The 20,812-nt window shown below is 38.2% G+C and overlaps 1 protein-coding gene across 2 annotated transcripts in view; it reads left to right on the forward strand.

Annotated features, from left to right (window-relative positions):
- Nucleotides 1-20,812, forward strand: part of DCP1B (decapping mRNA 1B) — a 53,682-nt gene that overhangs the window by 30,761 nt on the left and 2,109 nt on the right. Inside the window, exons 6-10 of one of the 2 annotated variants that reach the window (XR_006165533.1) lie at nt 4,553-4,681; nt 5,422-6,261; nt 12,653-12,901; nt 14,722-14,869; nt 19,298-19,401. Coding sequence is in view for 1 of the 2 variants with exons in the window: in XM_042795185.1 (XP_042651119.1) it covers nt 4,553-4,681; nt 5,422-6,261; nt 12,653-12,901; nt 14,722-14,802 (1,299 nt within the window). In the remaining variant the exon portion in view is untranslated. Of the gene's footprint in view, nt 1-4,552; nt 4,682-5,421; nt 6,262-12,652; nt 12,902-14,721; nt 15,822-19,297; nt 19,402-20,812 lie in introns of those variants that run through there. The other variant, XM_042795185.1, reaches the window with a different exon arrangement.

Here is a 20,812-nt window from a genome sequence, read left to right on the forward strand (position 1 = left end):
CTCTTCTCATTCTATCACTAAAGAGCATGGTGACATTTCATGGTGCTTTTTGCTGTTTGATGATGATGGCATCTGATATCTTCTTTAGCTGTCCACCAGGCAGTTGCTTAAAATGTCATGCTTGTGCTCCTAACTTACTCATCAGCAAGGCCATGCCACCCATCTGCCAAAATGACCTTATATTCTGAGATCCAATAGTTACGGATTCCTTTGAAATCATCACAGGCTTTTTTTTTCCCTCTTCAGCATACTTCTCTGTATTTGATACCAGTCTACTAGACACGTTATCAAATCATGGGACTGATACCAAGTCAGGTCAGTGTCACATTCTCTGTAGGCCTTTGCGTATACTGCTGTTCATTTTGCTCAGGAATTTGATCTGGAAAATGCTCATATAATGATAACTCTGTTAAATTCTATGGCTTCTCACCTCATTTTTATATGGTTAGTTCTGTGATCATACAGAGTCTGACAGTGGAATTTAAGGTACCCAAGTTTTTGAAGATTTCAGCCTATGACAAAATAAGGGTATTATTTAAATTCTGCAGAACTCATTGTGAAATGTACAAGAGTATGTTATCCATCATGTTAAAGAAAAAAGTTTAAATACATGCTTGTATGTTTTTTGCACAAAAAGCTATGCTGAAAAATAGCAAGAAGGAAGTATATTGAAGAAAAGGCAGCATCATTAGAAAATTTTGGGAGGAAAAAAAAAATCGTTAATCTTACTGAAGTGTGGTTTTGGTCTATGTAGTATCACATAGGATCTGTCCAATCTGAAAAAGAAAATTATCTTCGCTTGGTTTAGTATAGATCAAGTAGGGGCTACAGGAAACACTTACTTGGACTACGAAAAAACCTTTGTTAATTAATTAGGTAAGATGCTTAATTGTCACTAAGTGAATGAGAGGCAACATAAGTCACCAGTCAGAAACTGGGTGGGAAAGTCATTTAAGAATAATCCAGTCATTTTTCCTAGTATATTTAAAATTTTGAAAAATGTTGATGAGGTTGCAGAAAGTTCCATACTAGGACACTGTTGAGGGTCCATATGAGCTGCCTGGAAATGTTGAGAAAATAAAGCTTGTAGAAAACAACAACAAAAATTTAACTTCCTCATACTGAAGGATAACAGTGGGTAAGTTCGGAAGAACCTAAGAAAACAATTTGTTTGAGCAGTGCGTTGATAAATTTAACTCAGAGCTAATAAATGGAAAGGAAACTTTTCCTTAGTGTAAAATCTTTAATAGTTATGTTAATGTTGTAGGCTTGTCTTCTACATTGTTTTTCCATGGCTTCTTTGTGTTATGATTTTTCATAGCAATCCATTCATAACTATTTTAAATATGAATTGCTTAGCAAAACTGAAACTTCAATCAAGTGTAGATTTCTGTCAAGTGGTTCAATTAATCAGGCTTTGAATTATAGAGAAGGGAGGTAAGCATGGACTAGTTTTAAAACAATACTTCTGCTCACCATGAAGAGTCTTTAGACTTAGGTCTTTACTTGAATTTTGGGGATATCTCTAGTTATCAAACTTGCACTACACTGTGAGATGGGTAGCAAGGGTCTGGGTGAATGAGATACCACATTCTGGTAAAATTATTTCTCTCTTTTTTTTTTTTTTTTTTTTTTTTTTTTCCCAGAGAGAACAAAAAATGTAGCTGAGTTTAAATATATTTACATGTTGAATGTGGCCTCCTCTAATTAGCCATGAGGCACTTGCTATGTGGTTTTATATTTAACTAAAATTCAATTTTTCCATGAAGCTCTGCATTACTGGCAAAGCCAGTACTTTGTTCTTCATGTTTTTTTCCTATCTAGTGCTTGAGGAAGTTTCTCACTTTATGCAGTAGGGGTATAGCAGGAAAGAAGAAACAGGTGCTTGTTCTTTCTTCAGACTGAATAGCTAAGCACCCTATGGCATGATTGTCTGTGCATGCTTTAAAGTTATTTCAAAGAGCCACATTTGAACCAAAAATTGTCATGCAGTAGAAAAAAGCCAGGTACATGGGTGGAACTACACTTCTACTTTTCAAGGTCCTGTCTTCAGTAATTCATTGCAGAAGTCCCTGACTGTCCAGACACGCACAAGATGATTTTTCAGCAGACTCACAAAATCATTGAGACTGGAAGGGACCTCTGTAGATAGTCTAATCCAACCTCCCTGTTTACAGCAATATCAGCTAAACTGGATTGCTCAGGGCCATGTTAAATCAGGTTTTCAGTAGCTCCATTGTTGGAGACTCCACAACCTCTCTGGTCTACCTGTTTTGATATTCAAGCATCCTTATAGTAAAAAAGTCAGCACTAACCTGTACTGCATGGGGTTATTCTTCCTCAGTTTCCCTTTGTTGAACTTTGTGTTCCTGCCAGCCCATTTCTCCAGCCTGTGAAGGACCCTCTGAATGGCAGCACAACCATCTGGTCTATTAACTACATATCCCTGGTTTATATTGTCTTCAAGCCTGCTCGGCCCCATCATTCAAGTCATTAACAAAGATGTCAAACAGTGTCAAACCGTGGGATACACCACTAGTGACTGGCCTCCAGTTGGAGTTCATGCCATCAATATTTTGAGTCCAGCAGATCAGACAGTTTTCTGTCTACCTCACTGTCCACTCACCTAGTCTGCATTTCATCAGTTTGTCTCCCATAGGAGACAATGTCAAAAGCTTTGCAAAAGTCAAGGTAAACAATATCCACTGAGCCAGTCATCTCACTGTAAAAGGCTTTTGGGTTGATCAAGCATGATCTCCCATTTGTAAAGCCATGCTGGCTATTCCCAATCACTTTCTTGTCCTTAATATGTCTAGAAATGGCTTCCAGTAGGAATCCATTTGTTTCATCACTTTCCCAGGGATCGAAGTGAGGCAAACCGGCCTGAAGTTCCCCACATCCTTCTTCTTTTGCCCTTCTTGAAGGGTAGTACTGATATTTGTCTCCTTACAGTCCTTGGGAACCTCCCCCAATTGCCATTACCTTTCAAAAATAAAGAGTGGTCTCACAATGACAGAGGCAGCTCACTCAGCTCTTAGGAGTGCATCCCATCGGGTCCCATGGACCTGTGTATGTCCATTTTGCTTATGTGCTGCCTACCCGATCTTCCCCTACCAGCAGTAAGTCTTCATCACTCCAGACTTTCCCACCAGCCTCAGGGGCCTGGGATTCCTGAGAACAAATGTTGCAAAGAAAGCACTGAATACCTCCTAGAACCCCTTGAGTCCCCTCAAGAACTCAAGTTCTGTTTTAATGAGCAGCCCTGGAACCAGTGTGTCTTTGTTTACTGTTGCAGTAGGAATCAAAAATTGATTGAATGATTGGGTTTGTATATTTGGGGGGAGGGTGGTGGTGTATTTTCTCACCTAACACATTTACATCCCAAGGAGTTTGTCTCAGAAAGTTCTGGAAGGGACACTGACATTTTCGTAATTTCACAGCAGTGGCTCTGCTGTGTGTCTGTATGGTCCAGAGTTCTGTCCTCAGTAATGCACAAGACTGGGCTCTCTGGAGGAGAGAATGAGAAATCAAAACTGATCATTCCTTACCCAACCATTAGTCCTGCAGCTTAAAATTTAGAGCCCATCAAATTCAGTTAATTAACTATGAATACTCTTGTTAGCTAGGATTAACCTTTTGTTAGATAATTCTTTAAAAAAATCTTTCCAGTTCCTTGGTTTCACTTGTGTCGAGCAACAATGACTTCCAATATACTGTTTTCTACTGACAATAGCATTCCCTGTATACTCAATGCTTTTTTAGTTTGTTTCATTGACTATATTCTTATTTTTTTTGTACAATGTAAATAAAACCATCTTATTTACCTTTTTCTATTCCATTTATTATTTCACTTTCATGCAGCATTTTCTGTGCATTTTTTATGAATTAAATTATGCCTTCTTTCTTCATGTCAGTCATTCCATGTCCCTGATCACTTTTAGTCATCTGTCCCTGCCCATCTTTTTATAAATGTTGTTATTAATCCTGTCATATTTAATAAGAAAACATACCGATCCTACAAATTGATTAAACCTGTCATTATTTTTCTGTGCAGGCATAGGCATCCTCCAGTTTCCCACAATGTGGAATATTTATGTAAGAGTTTGAGTTGTAATTCCTGTTTTTAACAAAAAACATTTTAAATGTTCTTTATGGGCACATTAATCCTTCATGTATATAAACTACTTTGAGCTGCCTACTGATGCAGGAGAAGCATGTCTGTTGCTTGGTTTCTAAGGTGCTTTTTAAAAATTATTTTATGTTTTTTTAAGTGCGGGAAAAGCAGAAGATAAGGAAGAGAACTGAGATTTAAATTAGCCGGGAAGCCTCATACTTCGCAAATTCTGGAATAAAGATTTATTTTTACATATGCTTTGTGGTTTTAGAAAATTAGGTTGCAGTTGTTCTTTCAATAGCATACTATTTCATTATCAGTGCTGCAACTAGTATTTTGGGTTATTGAATACCTGGCAATATCTGTATTTTACTGTAGTGGATAACTGAGGAAAATATATTGTCACAGTTACTAAAAAATACTTCTTTTCTGTTGCAGTGTAAGACCTGCTCAGAGCCAAAACAAATAACCAGTTCCTCTGCAATCTATAACAACCCCAACCTAATCAAACCAATTCCAGTGAAGCCTAGTGAAAATCAGCATCAACGAATATCTCAGCAAAGCAAGGTAAAACATTTTGTGTGTTTTCTGAGTAGTGCTGCTGTAATTGAGTAACTGTGTAGGAATCTTTGAGTCAGAAGGTCAGTTCAAGAATTTGAGGTAGAATCACTGTAAGGAATTATTTTAATGCAAAACTAGTCTGGTTTATAAAAAGCTCCCCAACCCCCACCATATGATGTGGAAGCATATAAATTACAGGCATACTAACCATGATGCAACAAAGAAATACTAGGCTTTCAAATTTCAGATGCTGCTTTGATCATAAGCTGGTCTAGTCAATTGCTGGACCACAGTTTTTGTGTTCTTTTTTTTAGGCAAATTCAGTTAATCTGAATAAAGAAAAGTCTCTTGATACATCTTCAGACTAAATCCCACTGCAAAATCCTAAAAGCTAAATTCATCTGTGACAGGGAGATGCACAAGAAGTGGCCCTACTTCATACATAGGAAGATTGCTGTCTCTTACTAATATTGCACTGATGCTGAAAGGGAAGATGCTCTTTCGTGGTATTTAAAGTGAAGCCACTGCTATCTCTCAGATTCACTGATTTTCTCCCACATTAGCAGCTTGACAACTGTCTTCTTGCCCTTCCTATGTGACAAAACTATTAAAAATCCTCTTGGGAGAAAAGAGCATAGCAGTTTTCTCATCTTTTCCTTGAATACTGCTGGCTAAATATTGTCGCCACCTAATGTAACTTAAGCATGAGGGAACTGTGTTTATTTTTTTCCTTTGTCCCCTCACAGAATGTGGATCCTGAACCACAGCACTTGTCTTTGACAGCACTATTTGGAAAACAAGAAAAGCCAGATGTCTCAGAACCACTTAATAAACAGCATCAAGAGAATCTTCCTGTTAGGCAGGGTGTGGTACGTTCACTGTCCTACGAAGAACCTAGCAGGCATTCGCCCTCTGCAGAGAAACAGCTTTGCCCTGCCATTCAGAAGCTTATGGTGCGTGGGACAGACCTGCATCCGCTTGCTGAGTTTCCTGAGAACCGACTCTGTGAAAATGGCAATATCCACCCCGTGGGTGAGACTTTCACAGGACTCTTCCAACCTGTGACTTCTCATGGTATCGCAACATCTCGTGTAGTTCAGGATACTGCTGGCACTCAGAGCTTATTGCAGAAATTACAGAGTCAGTCAGGGTCAGTGGCTAAAATGGACCCCAGTGCAACAGGATCTGTGAACTCAACAGCTTCTGTGTTCAGCAGGACTCCTGCTGCTGTTGGAGCACCAGCAGCAACCGTAAACAATATGAGCCAGCCACCTTTGGTGTATTTCAATGGTTCCCTACCAGGCCAGACTTTAGAGTCTCAGACACTTGGTAAAGAACAATCCAAACTTCCTAGACAGCCACTTTCTCTCTCTGGCAATCAAGCAGCCAGTTCTGGGGTGATTTCACCTCAAGAGTTACTGAAAAAACTCCAAATAGTGCAACAAGAACAACAGTTGCATGTATCCAGCAGACCAACCTTGGCAGCTAAATTTCCTGTTGTTACTCAGAATTCCAATACACTGAAGCCACTGGATTCCTGGATAGAAAAGGCACCGGGTACAGAAAAACAGAGCGCGCTCTTTCAGGTAAATGGGAAACTTCAACATGTTAAATAAATAAATAAATTACAAGCTAGTAACCTTTTGAACAAGTGTTTTGTAAGGTTAGTCTTTGTTTCGTTTTGGCCAGTGTATTCTTGATATTATCTTCCCACATTTTGCACATCATTAATTTTGCAGGTGATAATTTAACACCAAGTAACTTCTGATTTACCAAGCTGTGATATTGTAAATACTGAAGGCTACATCTCTTGCACATCAATAATAACCAAAAATACAGCAATCTTGGGTTTTTCCAGAGGCACTTTGAGAAGTCACCTAGTTTTCAGTTGTCATATGTTGTCTCAGGCTTTTGTGTGTAATTGGTGGTTACTGAGTGTAATATTTCGGGTTTCATATTTTTCTGACAAAATTAGTCATAGCTTTCTCTGTGCAGCTATGCATTCCTTTGTATGCCAGTTGCTAAAGGGGCTTAAAAAGTCACTTCAGAAAGCTGCTGTTAGATAATATTTGTATATCAATTAACTAGTTATCTTATACCGTAACTGCTACTTCCAGCTCTTCATTAGCAATTTTTTAATTTGCTATGCATTATTTTGAAAAACGCCCTTGTGCCTGAATGCCTTAAAAAAAAACCCCAAACCCTTAATTCTGGTGATTGTGACCCTAAAATTCAGATTGGTGTCTTAAAAAATTCAGGAGATGTCAAGAGACCGTGTCTCTCACAACTGCATTTTTCTGTTCTTCAGAGAAGCATCATGTGCAATTACAAAATGTCCCATCCTGGACAACTACTGTCTTTGTTAACAGCTTTGTTTACTGTAGGATCTTCTACACTTGAATGTCTTTAAATGTCCTGTTTGGGGATGCATCTAAGCCCCTTTTAACTTCCTTTGTTGAGGACAGACTGTCCACAAGACTTGTGCTGTACTGGAGTCTGATGTATTGGAGTCTAGAAGTTACTTATCCAAATGAAAAAGCATTCACCTTTTCAGTGTAAAGTTCAAAAGCTGCTTTTCTATTGCAACTTCTTAAAAACCTGAATGAAAGACTACAGAACGCTTTAGCATGCTCCAAGAATCCCCCTTATTCTAGAAAGTTACCCTATATGTGAAGAGGCTGAAACAGTCATTTAGCAACTAAAGGCCACATCTGTCACTAATACTGATAGGTCAAGATTTCTAATTCCATGAGAGAGATCAGAGTAAGATGAATTTGATATAGCAAATAGCCATCATTATTTTTATTCTTTGATTAAAAGCATCATGAATTTGAATCTGTGTGAAAGGGTTTTGGGGGGATTAGTCATTGAAATTATTCAGGATCGGTTGCTTACAGATGGTAATCTGACTTTCCAGTCAAGTGCTAATGAATAAAAAGAGGATCCAGGTCAGAAAAATTTACTTTTGTTTCTTCACTGGGAATGGAACTTGCCTGCTATACGTGAAAGAAATTTTCAGATTCACTGGTACATGTACTGATAGCATGGAGACATAAGACACTCCTACTTTGAAGGTAAAAGTGATATGAGGCAAGTGCCAGGCTATATCTTGTAAGTCAGAATGCATACATAAAAAATGGTAAATATGCTGATATATTTTGAAATGAAAAATCCATATGGATGCTGACATGGCTAATGACTTTATTTGTGTGTATTTGAAGAAGGAAGTGATATCAGCATTACTTGCAATATGGAAAAGGAATTACTGAGGTCTGACACAATGCAATTTCAATAATTTTACTGCTTGAGTACGAATAGAACAATAGCTTGTGAGACAAGAAAAATCTTCACTGCAACAAGAGTCACTCACTGCGATTATTGCTGCAAGTTTGAGCAGACCAAGTAGACTGAGACTGCCTAGGAGCAGCTTCACAGACTGATACAGCCACAGCTGCTACCAAAACAGTATTAGAGGCAGTTCTTCCGACACATTTAGTATTGCTTATGAGATCTAATACACAGACTAAAAATGATAATGAAAATATGACTAATTATTGTTTAGGACACCTAAAGCTCTGCAATCTGGAAGGAATGGCCTCTTTCATATGTAGCAGATTGCCAAAAAAAAAAGGGGAGGAGGCTAAAAATGAAGGAATGAGTCTATATTCCTGTAGAATACCATGAATTAGCCACATAAAATATGCCTACTTTTGAAAAAGAAATGGAAGATAAAAATTTCAGACAACTTTTAAAACCAGCGTTAATCTTTTTATAATACCATCCTTGCTGTAGACCAGAGGCTTTAAGTGCTGCCATGCCTGCAGACAGACATTCGAGTGAAATTGAATTGGCACACATATATCTGCACATGCTCATGCAAAATTGATCAAAGCAGATTCTGACAACAAATGCAGCAAAAGGTTTCTTCTCTGTAATTATTTATCTTTTGGTATTGCTTCTTCTACTACAATTCAGCATATAGAAAAAGCAAATTCTAAGAAGTCTGACAGGAATAGAGAGGTATCTGGACAGCGTCTGTTGTTGGAAAAATCATATTAAAGGAACACCCTAAATCCATCAGCAGCACCAAGAAAATGAAAGCAATAGTCTTTTCCACAATTGACACATTACAAGTCCAAGTTTAAATTGGCTTCTGCTGCATCTCCATATGGTGTAAGAACTGTGATCTCCCACATGGAAAGGAAGAGACCAGTTACCAAAAAAAAAAAAAAAAAAAAAAAAAAAAAAAAAGAGAGAGAAGAAAAAGGGAAAAAAGCAAAAGCAGAAGAATTATACTCAGAAGCGTTTAGTCTGGTATGGTGCCAGCCCTATTCTGTGAAATATTCCCTATGTGGACAGTGAGTAACATGTGCTTAAGATGCAATAAAAAAGCATTAATCTGCAGTGGGCTTTTAAGCATATGCTTAGTGTTAGGCATGAGTTATCCTGATTATAGATACATGCATGCTTAAGTGTTTATGTTAATCAGAATTACAGTTTTAAAAGTACTTACAATAACCTTGACACACATTTATCTTTTCTTCAGAAGGCCACTTATCTTGCAGCCCATTTTTCCTCATTTCTTGGAGCATTTTCCATCAAGAATGTATTTTGTACATAGTGTTACAGCTTGTAAATAAGTGCATGGTACCTTGTATCTTTGATGTGAGCATAACACCATTACCTCTCAGTTGTCCTGACTGCAGTTTCAGCATGAGACTGTAAACATGCACAGGAGGAATGCAAATAGGTATATTAAACTTATTTTCAAAAGTAATTTAAGATCCCTGTAGTTAAACATCAACAAAAAATTCTGAATTAAACTTGAAAAACAAAGCAATGTTAGCATTATAGCCAGCTTTATTTTAATCGTAACTGTCTTTGAAGTTCTTGAACCATTCTTAGATTAAATGTTCTAAGGACTGCCACTAAAAGCAGTTAGAGGCCACAGCACCCACCGGGTGCTGATGTTCCAGACGAGCACTTGGTGCACGTGGGATTCTGCACGCGTAGGAAGAGACAAAGGGTGACAGTTTGCATTACAGGAGATCCGATGCATTTCTTAGTTCATGGTGTTACGTGAATTTGCCAGCTATCATGTCATCTAGCTGCCAGCAACCGTGCAGAATATCAAACATATTTTGGTGAGCATTTGTGCTTCAGAGAAGGAATGCTACATGCTGCAACGATTATTTTGCACATTTTTCATTGTTCTTCATTGCTGCAGAACTGACAGTAGACTCCTACTCTGTTATTAGTGACTCAGAGATTTAAGCGTTGACCTGCTAAAGCTGGAGATAATTCAGTAGAGGCTGGATGAACAAGCAGCTCAGGTTAGATTCTGTGGGAAGGAAGTTGATCAATGGCGTTTTGGAAGGGCTGTTATGACTTGCGAGAAATTACTGAAAGCTAAAAAATTGGCCCAAAAGCTATTAATGTCCCTACTGAGCATTTTCAGTGCTTTTAGCAAAAGCATAGTGCTATAGGAGTTGCGCTAGTAATGCCAAGATCAGCATCCCATTTTCTGATGGGTGTCAGTTGTCCCAGTGACTGAAGGTGTTCTGAACTAAATCTAAAATGAAAATTTGCCTTTATGTTTTAAAGAAAATATGCTGCTTGTGTAAAAGTTTGTTAAATGGCAGAAGCTTTGAGCACAAACTGTTAGCAAAGAATACATTTTAATGTTTGCATACAGAAACAAATGCTATGCACTGAAAAGATGATACATATATTTTTTATTCTTCTGACACAAATATTTTAAGTTTGGCAGTAACCTGTAGGTATTAGCTGTGTCACCAGTAGATGGCAATATTGCTTATTCCATATAGTTTCCATATGCTTGGCAAGTCCTACCAAAAAGCCATTTCTATCCAGAGAAAACAAATTCTTTTTCATGTCTTTTAAACCACAACATGTATACATGTTTGACAGTAATAACGGTATATTATTAAGAGCACAGTTTGTCTCAGGTTTTGTTTATTTGCCTCAGACTCTAGAGAAAAATGTCTCTTGATTTCAAAGGATGTGTCATCTATGGCTTTGACATCGTTGTAGATTCATCTATATTAGTGGGACAGTTTCTCTCCTCCAGCTGCTCACCACCCTCCCTTTGCTGGAGGTTCCTGCCCCTGGAGAGCAGTTTGTATATGCATTCCTTAAATCACATTAGGAAGAGTCATCTGGTTTAAGCAAACCCTGCCAATTTTGCTGGAGGTAAATTAAAGAGAAGTTACTTCAGCTGCATGGCTGAGTAGCACAGAAACGTTGTGATAAATGTCTGGAGGTAGTCAGTCTTCCAGAGGCAGGAGAAGAATCTTCTCACAGGAGAACATCTGTGCACAGTCTAAAGGTCTTGCTCCACAGAGGGGTGTCACTTTGGACTGACGCTGGTTTTCTTCTGAAATGAACCAGCATAGGTGCACAAAGATATTCACTAGCTTACTGTTTGAAGCAAACCTACAATGAGTTAGATACCTTAACTTATACAGGAGCTTATAACACAGACCTGATGATTACATACTATGGCGTAGGAAAAAAAGCTGTAGGTCAGGAGTTTTGTTCTTAAGTAGTACTCTGTGCTTGAGAAACAGAAACAGTAAACCTAGCACGTGAACTGAGAGATTTTTGCATTAGGTGCATATTGCATGCTTTCTAATATCCATGAGTCTTTCCTGACCCCCAGTCTTTCTGCTTCCTTAAATTTTGCATAAAACAGCATAAGATCTCAGTCTTCCTTGTTTCTTTCTATTTCTCTTTGTATTGTAATCTAACTAATGTTCAGAAATCTTCTTGGGTAGAACAATCATAACTAGGAGTAAGACAAGCTACAAAAATATGAATGTTCTTTAATATTAAAACTATGTTGTTTTGCATACCTAGGAGATAAACCTCAGTTTTATTTTCTTAATTTTAATTTCTCTTCAAAATTGAAATGTAACCCAGGACACAGAGTGAAGTGTTTCAGTAGCCTTTCAGCATCATACAGTAGCAATAAATCATGATCCCATCCAAAAGAGAGGAGCTTTGGTGAGCTTGTATCAATTCTTTTTTATGTTCTGTTCTTTGAAAAAAAAGATTGGATACTTGAATAGCGAGGAGATGGCTGATTAGGATTAAGGTTTATTACTAGAATTACCTGGAGAGAGTTATATCTGCAGACCGAGTGAATAAACTTCCTGTTGTGTTGTATATTATATCTGATGGTATTTGCTAGTCCTGCATGTTTTACAGTTCCAAGATGCATTGTCAAATTTAAAAGTAAAAATTTTTTGACACATATCTTTGCAGGTTGGCATGGATATGATAATGAGGGAACTTGCAGAACTACTGCAGCATCAAGGTTTTCCTTCTCTTTGAGGGCCTCTTTGATTTTGTCAGCTGTGCGTTGGTTAGGAGTCAGTTCTGTTTCTGACAGTGTCCCCCAGCTCACTGTGGCTCTTTAGATAAATCACTTAATCTGTTTTCCTTCCCCTCTCCTTAAGTTAAAATGAGAAGAAAAAAATGTATACATATATATATTTATAAAGTAATTTGAAAGTTATAATTGGAAAATACTTTCTAGTATTAGATGCAAAGATTAGTCTTCAGTAGTGATATTTGCATGTAAGTATATTGCCACAGATTAAATTTAATGACTTACTGTCCCTATGTAGAAAACTTTACAGCTACATTCCCCAAGAGTGCTGATATTTAATAGTAGTCTGAGTTCTGTAATAAAATGCTTTTGTCCTAAGATCATTTGCCTGTCAGATAGACTTAATCACACTTGAATCCATTGTGCAATCTCAGATTGGAAGGAAGACTTTTAATCTGGAAATAGATCATATAGGTGGCTCTGAGCTGGAGTTTCACACAACTTTAGCCATCTCCAGCAGCCTCTGTACCTGTTGCCAATCTGTCTGCAGTTTACGTCAACTTTATTCCCATAGAATTAAGTAGATACACTGAATTGATGACTTTATTTTTTTATATGGACAGGTAATCTCACCTCAACGCATTCCTGCCACTGTGACTCCTACCTTGTTGATGTCCCCGATGGTGTTCACTCAGTCCACACCTGCTCCGCCAAAATCAAGTGAGAGTGGGCGGTTAGCAGCAGCGAACCAAGAGCCTGCCGCTAGCTCCGCTAGCCTCCTCCTGCCACTGCAAACCCCAGAGCCACCCGTGGTTAACAGCAGCTCCATGACAAAGATGCAGCTGCAAGAAACACTTCTACACCTGATCCAGGTAAAGCGCCAAGAATTTTCCTTAGCTTAAAAGCCTGATTCCCATTTTGATATAAGCACCCTGTAATCGGTTGCCCCTGTCTGTCTAGAGGCTAAATGAATAATTAAAATATACGTTGGAAGTTGTGACACTTAGGACGACATGCTAACAGAGCACTGTGGCATAGACTGCAGATGTGATAGCCTCTCCTTGCCCACTGCTGGCTTAACCACATTTTGATGAATGCATCTGATTTGGGGTTCAGGAAAGATAATAAATTTGACAGAAAAGAACAGAGATGACTAAAAGCTTCATAAGGTCAGCCTATGAGCCAAAGAGATATCTACTATATTTTTAGCTAAGGATAAATAATGGGTGATTATCCCAGCTGCCAGATATTTCAGAGATGCGTGTTAGCAGTAAGAGGAATTCAGGTGGGAAATAAAAATTTCAGGATGAGTGTGAACAACTTTAAAATATGGGTTAGATAACCTAAAAATATACTAGTTCAGTTTTTTCAATGTAATTCTCTAGTTCAAATGCTAGAATTCCTTTTGCTGCAGCTTTTCAGGTTTAAATGTGACAAAGGATTAACATTATATATGCTTTGGGATGATATGAGTGATTATTAGTATCTTTTTCCTTATCTTGCCATGTGATGAATATCTGAAGAGTAGACTCTATAATCTGGAGAGATTATATATCTAAAGACCTGGCTACAAAGCACAAGGAACAGAGACACAGGTTTAATGTCTAATTTGTAGGCCAAAACTACGTGCCCATATGGCTTTGGAATAAAAATACAAGTTGTTATTGGAATGCTGAAGTTACTTAAAATGCAATTTAAATTATAGACCCAGAAAAAAAATAATATATTTAACAATTTAGAGACTTTTCTCATTTTTCTCTGTATTTGTAGTTTGGGATTAAAAAAATGAAAATATCACATTATCCTGTCTTTACATACTTTGAGTACCTGAATAGTTGTAAAACCATATATGAAGTTAAAAATGAAAATAGTCAAGGAAAATTGGATTTTACCCTCTGAAACAGTACTTGTAATATGTATATTTGACCCTGCTGCTCTTGGTGGTAATTAGGATTAATTGAATTACTTGGAAATAATTTACTGCCAATTTCTTACCTGTTATTTTCCATTATATAAAACTACAATCTCCGATGCTCCTGATTTTCCTCAAATAGTATCTTGATTTTAATTATCCTCATATGTTTATGTGAGCTACTTAGGACATTCTTTCCTAATGTGAGTTGACCCATTCTTGCAAAACGATCTTCAGAGGGAAAAAGTTAAACAAGCATCAGAGCAAAAGGAACAGCATCAGTTAGAAGGATTAAATCTAAAAGAGCTGAACAAGATGCAAGGATTTGCCCAGGTAACATTTAGTAAAGGGTCAAAACCCAGGGTGCTTTACTGTTCCTTCAGACATGCTTGGAATTACCACTGACTGGAGGAAACTACTTAAGGAAATCCCTAGGTAAATGAGGGCAAAGAGAAGAAATTACAGGGTTGTATCATCGCCACATTGTCATGCAGGAGTAGTGGACTCAAATCCACTGTGAGTTTGGAAAATCTGCTTTCTGTGTACTCCTTATTTCTTACAGAGATACAGTCACATTTGCTGCAGTAAACTTTATATTCACATCCAGGTCTTCTAAGGCTTACTAGCAAGGCTTGGACATAATAGGTATTTTTGATAAAGGAAAAGAGCCTTCCTAATGCTCACTTTTTAAAAAAACAGGGTAAGGTTGAAAAGTATCTAGTCCATGGAATTACTCAAAACACCTGTCATGCACTAACAATTACCTGTTTTGTTTTTCAGAATGATGACAACTTCTTAAATATTATTTATGAAGCATATCTCTTCAGTGTGAGAAAAGCAGCAACAAAAAAGCCCATGTGAAAGATTATTTTTAAATTCAATTTCTATTGCTTCCTGAACTCCAGGAAAAAGGCTTCAAATTTTTCAAGTACGTTTACGTTTGGAGAAATGAGTGGTCTTGGGCATTTTGCATACACATAGATTTTGCTTGTTGGCAAGTACGTGCTGAGAGAGAAGTGAGCGAAAACAGATTGTGCCTTTAGGGAGGGGAGCGTCACGATACTGAAGACTTAATTACAGAATATCTTAAATTATTTTTCTTATATTGGTCCATACTTAGAATTGATTTTCCAGCACAGGGGCTGAGTTCTCAGAATTCAGTTTCCTTTTTTACTTGCATTGTGTTCACGCATTGACTAGGTATTTGTCAAGGATTTTCTCCGAGACGTCATATGCAGCGGTCCCGATGAACGTGCCCATCCCTGACCACTTGGTGGCAATGTTGGACTATTTTTAGGAACGTGAAAATCCGGGTGAAATCTTGGAAGGGAAAGTCTTGAGAAGACTGATGTATCATCGTACTTAGTTGTCTGCAAAGCAATCTAGATGAAATGTCGTGACTTTCCCCCAGATTTTTGTAGAAAAATCTTTTTTCTATTTTAACAAGAATATTTTTAGCTAGCTGTAGAAATGGGACTCTGCAGGTGTTTTGATGAATTGGGGGAGGGAGGGTTTGTTTGTGAATGTACTTGCTATCAGTGTAGCTCTGGGGTGGCACTGGATTCATGTTTCTATTATTCCAGATCCAATCTGCATTATTATAAGCAATGTACAACTTCACTAAAGGGAAGGATACCTGGCATAAAAGTCTTATGAAATCTTTTTTTAGAGTGTTTCTGGAGCACAGTGATTTCATTGATCCATTTCTAAAGAAAATAAAATGGATAATCCCTACTATGTGCTGATTTCATTTTATTGTACCATGGACTATGTATTTAGAATTGTTGGGTCACTTGTATTTGTATGACTTCAAAATGTTTTTACACTTGGCAGAAGACACGTGAGGTTTTAAATCAATTAGAATAAATGGCTGAAAGAAATTTGATGTATATTTTTATTAGCATCTGCTGCTGAGGTGCCAGTTTACTACTGTTTAGGAACTCAGAGTTGTTGCTGAGGAAGCTTTCGGTTTGTGGGTTCAGAGAACCCAATCTGTAATCCATAAATAAGTATACATTATTCTTTACTATGGGCATTGATGTAGGCACAACTCAGTAGCCTCATCAGTGAAGGTTTTTCAGTGTAAATTAGGATGCAGGTTTCAATTACTATGGTAGTAATGATTCAACAGTTGGCCCCACCCCCATACATCTGGCCTTTCTCTAGTATAAGAGTGTGATTTGAGGGGGTAAGGGGGGAATTTGCTCACATTCCTTGGGAAAGGCTCTAGATCCATATTTAAAAAAAAAAGGTCAGGAGCTACTTTCTTTATACACAAGTGAATAACCCCAAGAGACTCATGCCTACTAAACTGCTAGACTTCTTCTACACTAAGTAGCTCATAGAGAGCAAGTTATACTCTAGTTTCATTTTGCTACCAAACTGCTTATGATTCTTGCAGATGCAGTGGAAATAACATGTTGAGCAGATACCAGGAAGGGCAGACTTTAAAATAGCAAATCCTAATTCTAATCCTGTAGCCGTAATAATTTATGTAGCCGTTATAATTTATGGAATTCTACTGAGTTAATTGGTATTGTTTCTGAAAGAACTGGTGTGGAAGAAATTGGAATCTACACAAAAGAGTTTGTATGAAAGTAAATACATGCATAATTGGTGTCAGTGATGCTAGATTATCTGAGAGTGCAATTTAAATATGGTGGGGACACATAGTTAAGACCTAATTTGACATGTAGAATTTCTGTAATTGGTGGGTAAAAATAATCCTTAAGCATCTCAAGCTGTGTTTGTGATAGGTTTTCTAGTCATGGAGGAAACATTTTTATTTACAAAAGGCAAGTATAAATTTTAAAAACATCCTTATTTATTGTTTTTCAGAGTAATGCATCATTACAAAAATTAAAGGCATATTTTTTAAAACATCTTCTGTTAACTCTTGATGCTTATGACAACAGTAGCATTGGCACTATGCTTGGCAAGATGAGGCTTATCTTAAAATAGACAAGGATAGAGCTAATTCAGGGTTTCTTCTTCCTGCCCTCTCTTCTGGTTATATCTACACCAAGTAACACTGACAGAGTTGCATTTCTTTCACTATGTTATGCCATAAGAGATTTCTGGGATTGTTCAGGGAGGCATAAACTTGCCTTTTGTGGAGTGAAGAAAAGCAGGGTAGTTGCTAAAGAAAGGAGGTGCTGTTTTAGCTGATGTGCAGGCTTACCAAGAGCCACAGAGGTAAGAAGATAGATGAGGCTCAGAATGAAACTGAATTTTATGACAGTGAAGAGAAGAGGAAAAGTAGCGAGATAATTCTGCTGAGAAATTAAGCCAAACTTCTCATCTAGGTTTCCATTTCAGATGGCAGGATCTGCTTCTTCAGAGGCATTTGGGAATTTCAGAGACTGAGCTTGGAGTCATACCGGAGTGTAGAACTGTGCCGTGCCCCTTTCTCTCTTCTTTCTACTGCAAACTGAATTATCTGTCTCAGAAAAAGACCTTTTCCAGAAATACAGTCAGAGCCTTCCAGCACCATAGAAAAGCTGGAGGATCCTCATGTAATACTGAAAACTTCATCTCTGTCTTTTGGTATTGTGTTTTGTTTAATAGCTTATTTTTAGCAGCTGGGACTGTCTCTTTATGCAGTCAGATCTTTGCACGATAGCAAAAAGTTTATTTTGGATTTGATAGATCACCTTTTAACTAGAGTGGTTCTAAATACTCAGGTTCCCCTATTTTTATTTTTTTTAAGACACTGTTAGAACTACAGCACCCTTAAGCTAGCAAGACCTTTGGAGAGGAAAAGGCCACATCATTTCAGATTGCCTTTCTTTGGGCCTGTTTTGTTTGGGTTTTTTTGTAATCTGAAAAAGGAAAAATGGTAGAAAGCAGAAAATCAGAAGTTATGCAAGGATCACATTAACTCTGCTTTAGATGCTTCCACAATATGAATGTGTAATATTTTTTTATTGTCTGCGTATTTCTTAATATACTGCTGAATGGGGTTGTGTTTTTTTTCTTTTTTTTTCAAGTAGAATAAAAACCTTGTAAACTGACATTTATCAAGAATTCCAGAAGTTGCAGCAGTGCTTTCTGCATTAATCCCAGTCTCAGCATTGAATTGATATTGTTTTTCAGTGTAGTTCTACTTAACCACTGTCCACTTCCTTAGAAAATTCCACACCTGTTAAACTAGAGTGAGAAGACAAAGAGTAGAAAATCAGTGAAATACTTGAAGCATAATCTTTGTCAGTGTATATCATGGAAATCTACAATATTCAGTGAAGGCATCCAAATCTTTCCTCAGGCCCTTCCCACAGAAAATTCAAACCCTTAATTTGATTTTCACTCATTAGCTCTCTGTTGCTCCTCTATTTACTTCTCCTTGTTGTAGCTGCATAGGGGATAATTAAAATTGTAGAGCGAAATAGAATTTTCCAGGAGCAGGATGCAGCTGAATAGGCAGGATGCTTCCTTTCCTCTGACAGCCTATTTAGAACGCGTTGAGCTTTGAATTTCAGTCATAAAAGCAGTGAGTAGTCGAGATATCTTTGTCCCTTTAGGATATTAAAATCATAGTTTAATATTTTAGTAAACTCGGAGATCTTTGAGGAAAAGGCAAAATTAAAAGACGTTTTTCAATAAGCATTTGAGGTTCTAATGTAGAAAATGTTATGAGACAGCAGCTTTACCCAGAGGGATCCCTGAAACTGAGAAAAAGGCGGAATTCTAGTCCTGGAGATGAATAACGCACTAAAAAATTAATCCTCAGTCAACCTACAGTAAACTTTATTGCTAATGCTGAGGACTTTTAAAAGACTCTTACAAGTCCTTGCCTTTTCCAAACTGCTTCATATATCTCTAACAAGCTTGTTCTGGCCTCTAGACGTAAATCTGTGTGCAGCTGAGTTGGGAATATAGGAGGAGCAAGCTGGGCATATACAAACAGGAGGAGGAAAATGTGGTTCTGCAAGACACTGAAGAAACAAAGGCTGTAGCTTTATAAACACTTCAAGCTGGCTCTGCTGCTGAAGAGGCAGCCCGTCCCAGCCACCCACTCCTAGCTGCTCATCCCTGCTCCCACACCAGCCTTCCCTTCCTTTTTCCTTTCTTTTTCTTCTTTTTAATTTTGATTAAGATGGCTACATGGTAAAATGTGTTACGGCAGAATTAGTCCAGGTTAAGACCCGCTCCATGCTGAGGTTGGTGTTAACCGGGATGAGCTCGGCAGGGCAGCAGCCCGGGCCCCTGTATCGGTCAGTGCCTGGATAGGGCTGTGCAGCTGTGGGGATGAGTGGGTGGGATGTGGGAAGGGGAAAGTGGGGCAGCAGACTTGAGCTGGCGACTTGAAGCTTTCGTGAAACTGATCTAAAGGCCTTTGCCTCTTTGCTGACATTAGGACTCGGAAAATGCCACAAAGATCAAAATGTGACTTCGTTGTTATCCCCTGCCTTGGCTCTGTGTGGAAATCCATGAACGTGTTTGCAGATACCACCACGAAAGGTAACTACTGTTCATGAGCCCAATCTCTCCAGGCTCTCTGCAGAACCAGTGGAAAGACGGGTCCTCTTCAGGGCAAGTCTCAGTACAAACCTAATTTAGTTTGGGAGGTTAGATTGACTGGGCTGAAGTTAGCCTTTGCAAACACCTTCCCCACCACCAGCATCTTGTACTGAACCAGTACTGACATCGGAGTCAGCACCTACCTTTCCTCACATTACAGCAGATGTTTGAGTGAATTTTCCCTTCCTTTTTTTTTTTTTTTATATTTATTTAATGGAGATTGTACCATCAAACCTGAACAGACTGTTCAGATATAAATCTGCCCAGCGTGGAAGTGAATGTGAAATGCAGGAACCAGATTGCTTTTGTATGGGTAGCTGAAAAAACTACTGAAACAAGCAGGAAATAAGCACTGTAAAGATAAAGGGGAAAGAAAAAGAGATTTTTAGGTCATTTTAAAGAATAGCTTTTGGAGAAAGTGGGTCCAGTATATTATCATCTTTACTTTATAGCTGTTATGGAAAGAATTTGAGTTGTGTTCTTCATGCTTCTTCCTTTTAGAAGGTGAGAAACATAATAAAAATTTCCAAATAATTAATTTAGAATAGACATCTGGTATACACAATAGAAGGTCACTACACATTTTTTGAGAGCAGCAGCTTCAGTCATACGTGTGATAAAAAAAATTTTTTAGACCATTTGGGGCATGTATTAATTACAAGCCCTTTTTACTATATTTGGACACAAATTCCACAAAAAGCAAAGTAAGCTCTGAGTTCAGAACAATACACGAATGCCACCAGTCAATAAAGGCAGAAGAAAAAACCCTGTGGCATGTTGTGACTAAAGGAAAGTCAAGAAATAGGAAGGATGAGATCTTACTATCAGCAAGAGAGCAGCCTGCTTTCACGCCATGAGGGAACTATAAGAAACGATGGCAAAATCCTACAGCTGCTACTGTGTACACAGAGAGATGCTAATCCCATTGTTAGATCCTACATAGGTATTAACGCCTTTCTTGCCCACGTACTGCCACCCTGCTCCATAGGCCCACGTGCTGAATGCAGAGCTGCTATATGTTGCCCTGAGCCGTGCTGCCGCGCATCTCTTACACCACGTACCCGCGGGTACAGCCACTGGTACTGAATTTCTTTGCCTGATACATGAAACCTACTTCTGAAATGTACTAAGACGGAGAGATTATTATTATGTCACTTCAGAAACCTACCCGCCCGTGTATTTTTCTTCAGCACTTGCCTGTAAATACAACATTTAGAGGGAGAGAGGAAAAGAGTGTGCAGGCTCTTGGCAGCAGTCCCAGCGTAGGGCTACTCAGGCTGGGAACAAAAGCTCTGTTTTCCTTCATTTTTACTGCATTTTAGCAATCTGGCTCACTAACAGCCGCCTTCTT

This window comes from Tyto alba, unplaced genomic scaffold, assembly GCF_018691265.1.
Source record: "Tyto alba isolate M040663 unplaced genomic scaffold, T.alba_DEE_v4.0 Super-Scaffold_21, whole genome shotgun sequence".
NCBI classification, from domain to species: domain Eukaryota; kingdom Metazoa; phylum Chordata; class Aves; order Strigiformes; family Tytonidae; genus Tyto; species Tyto alba.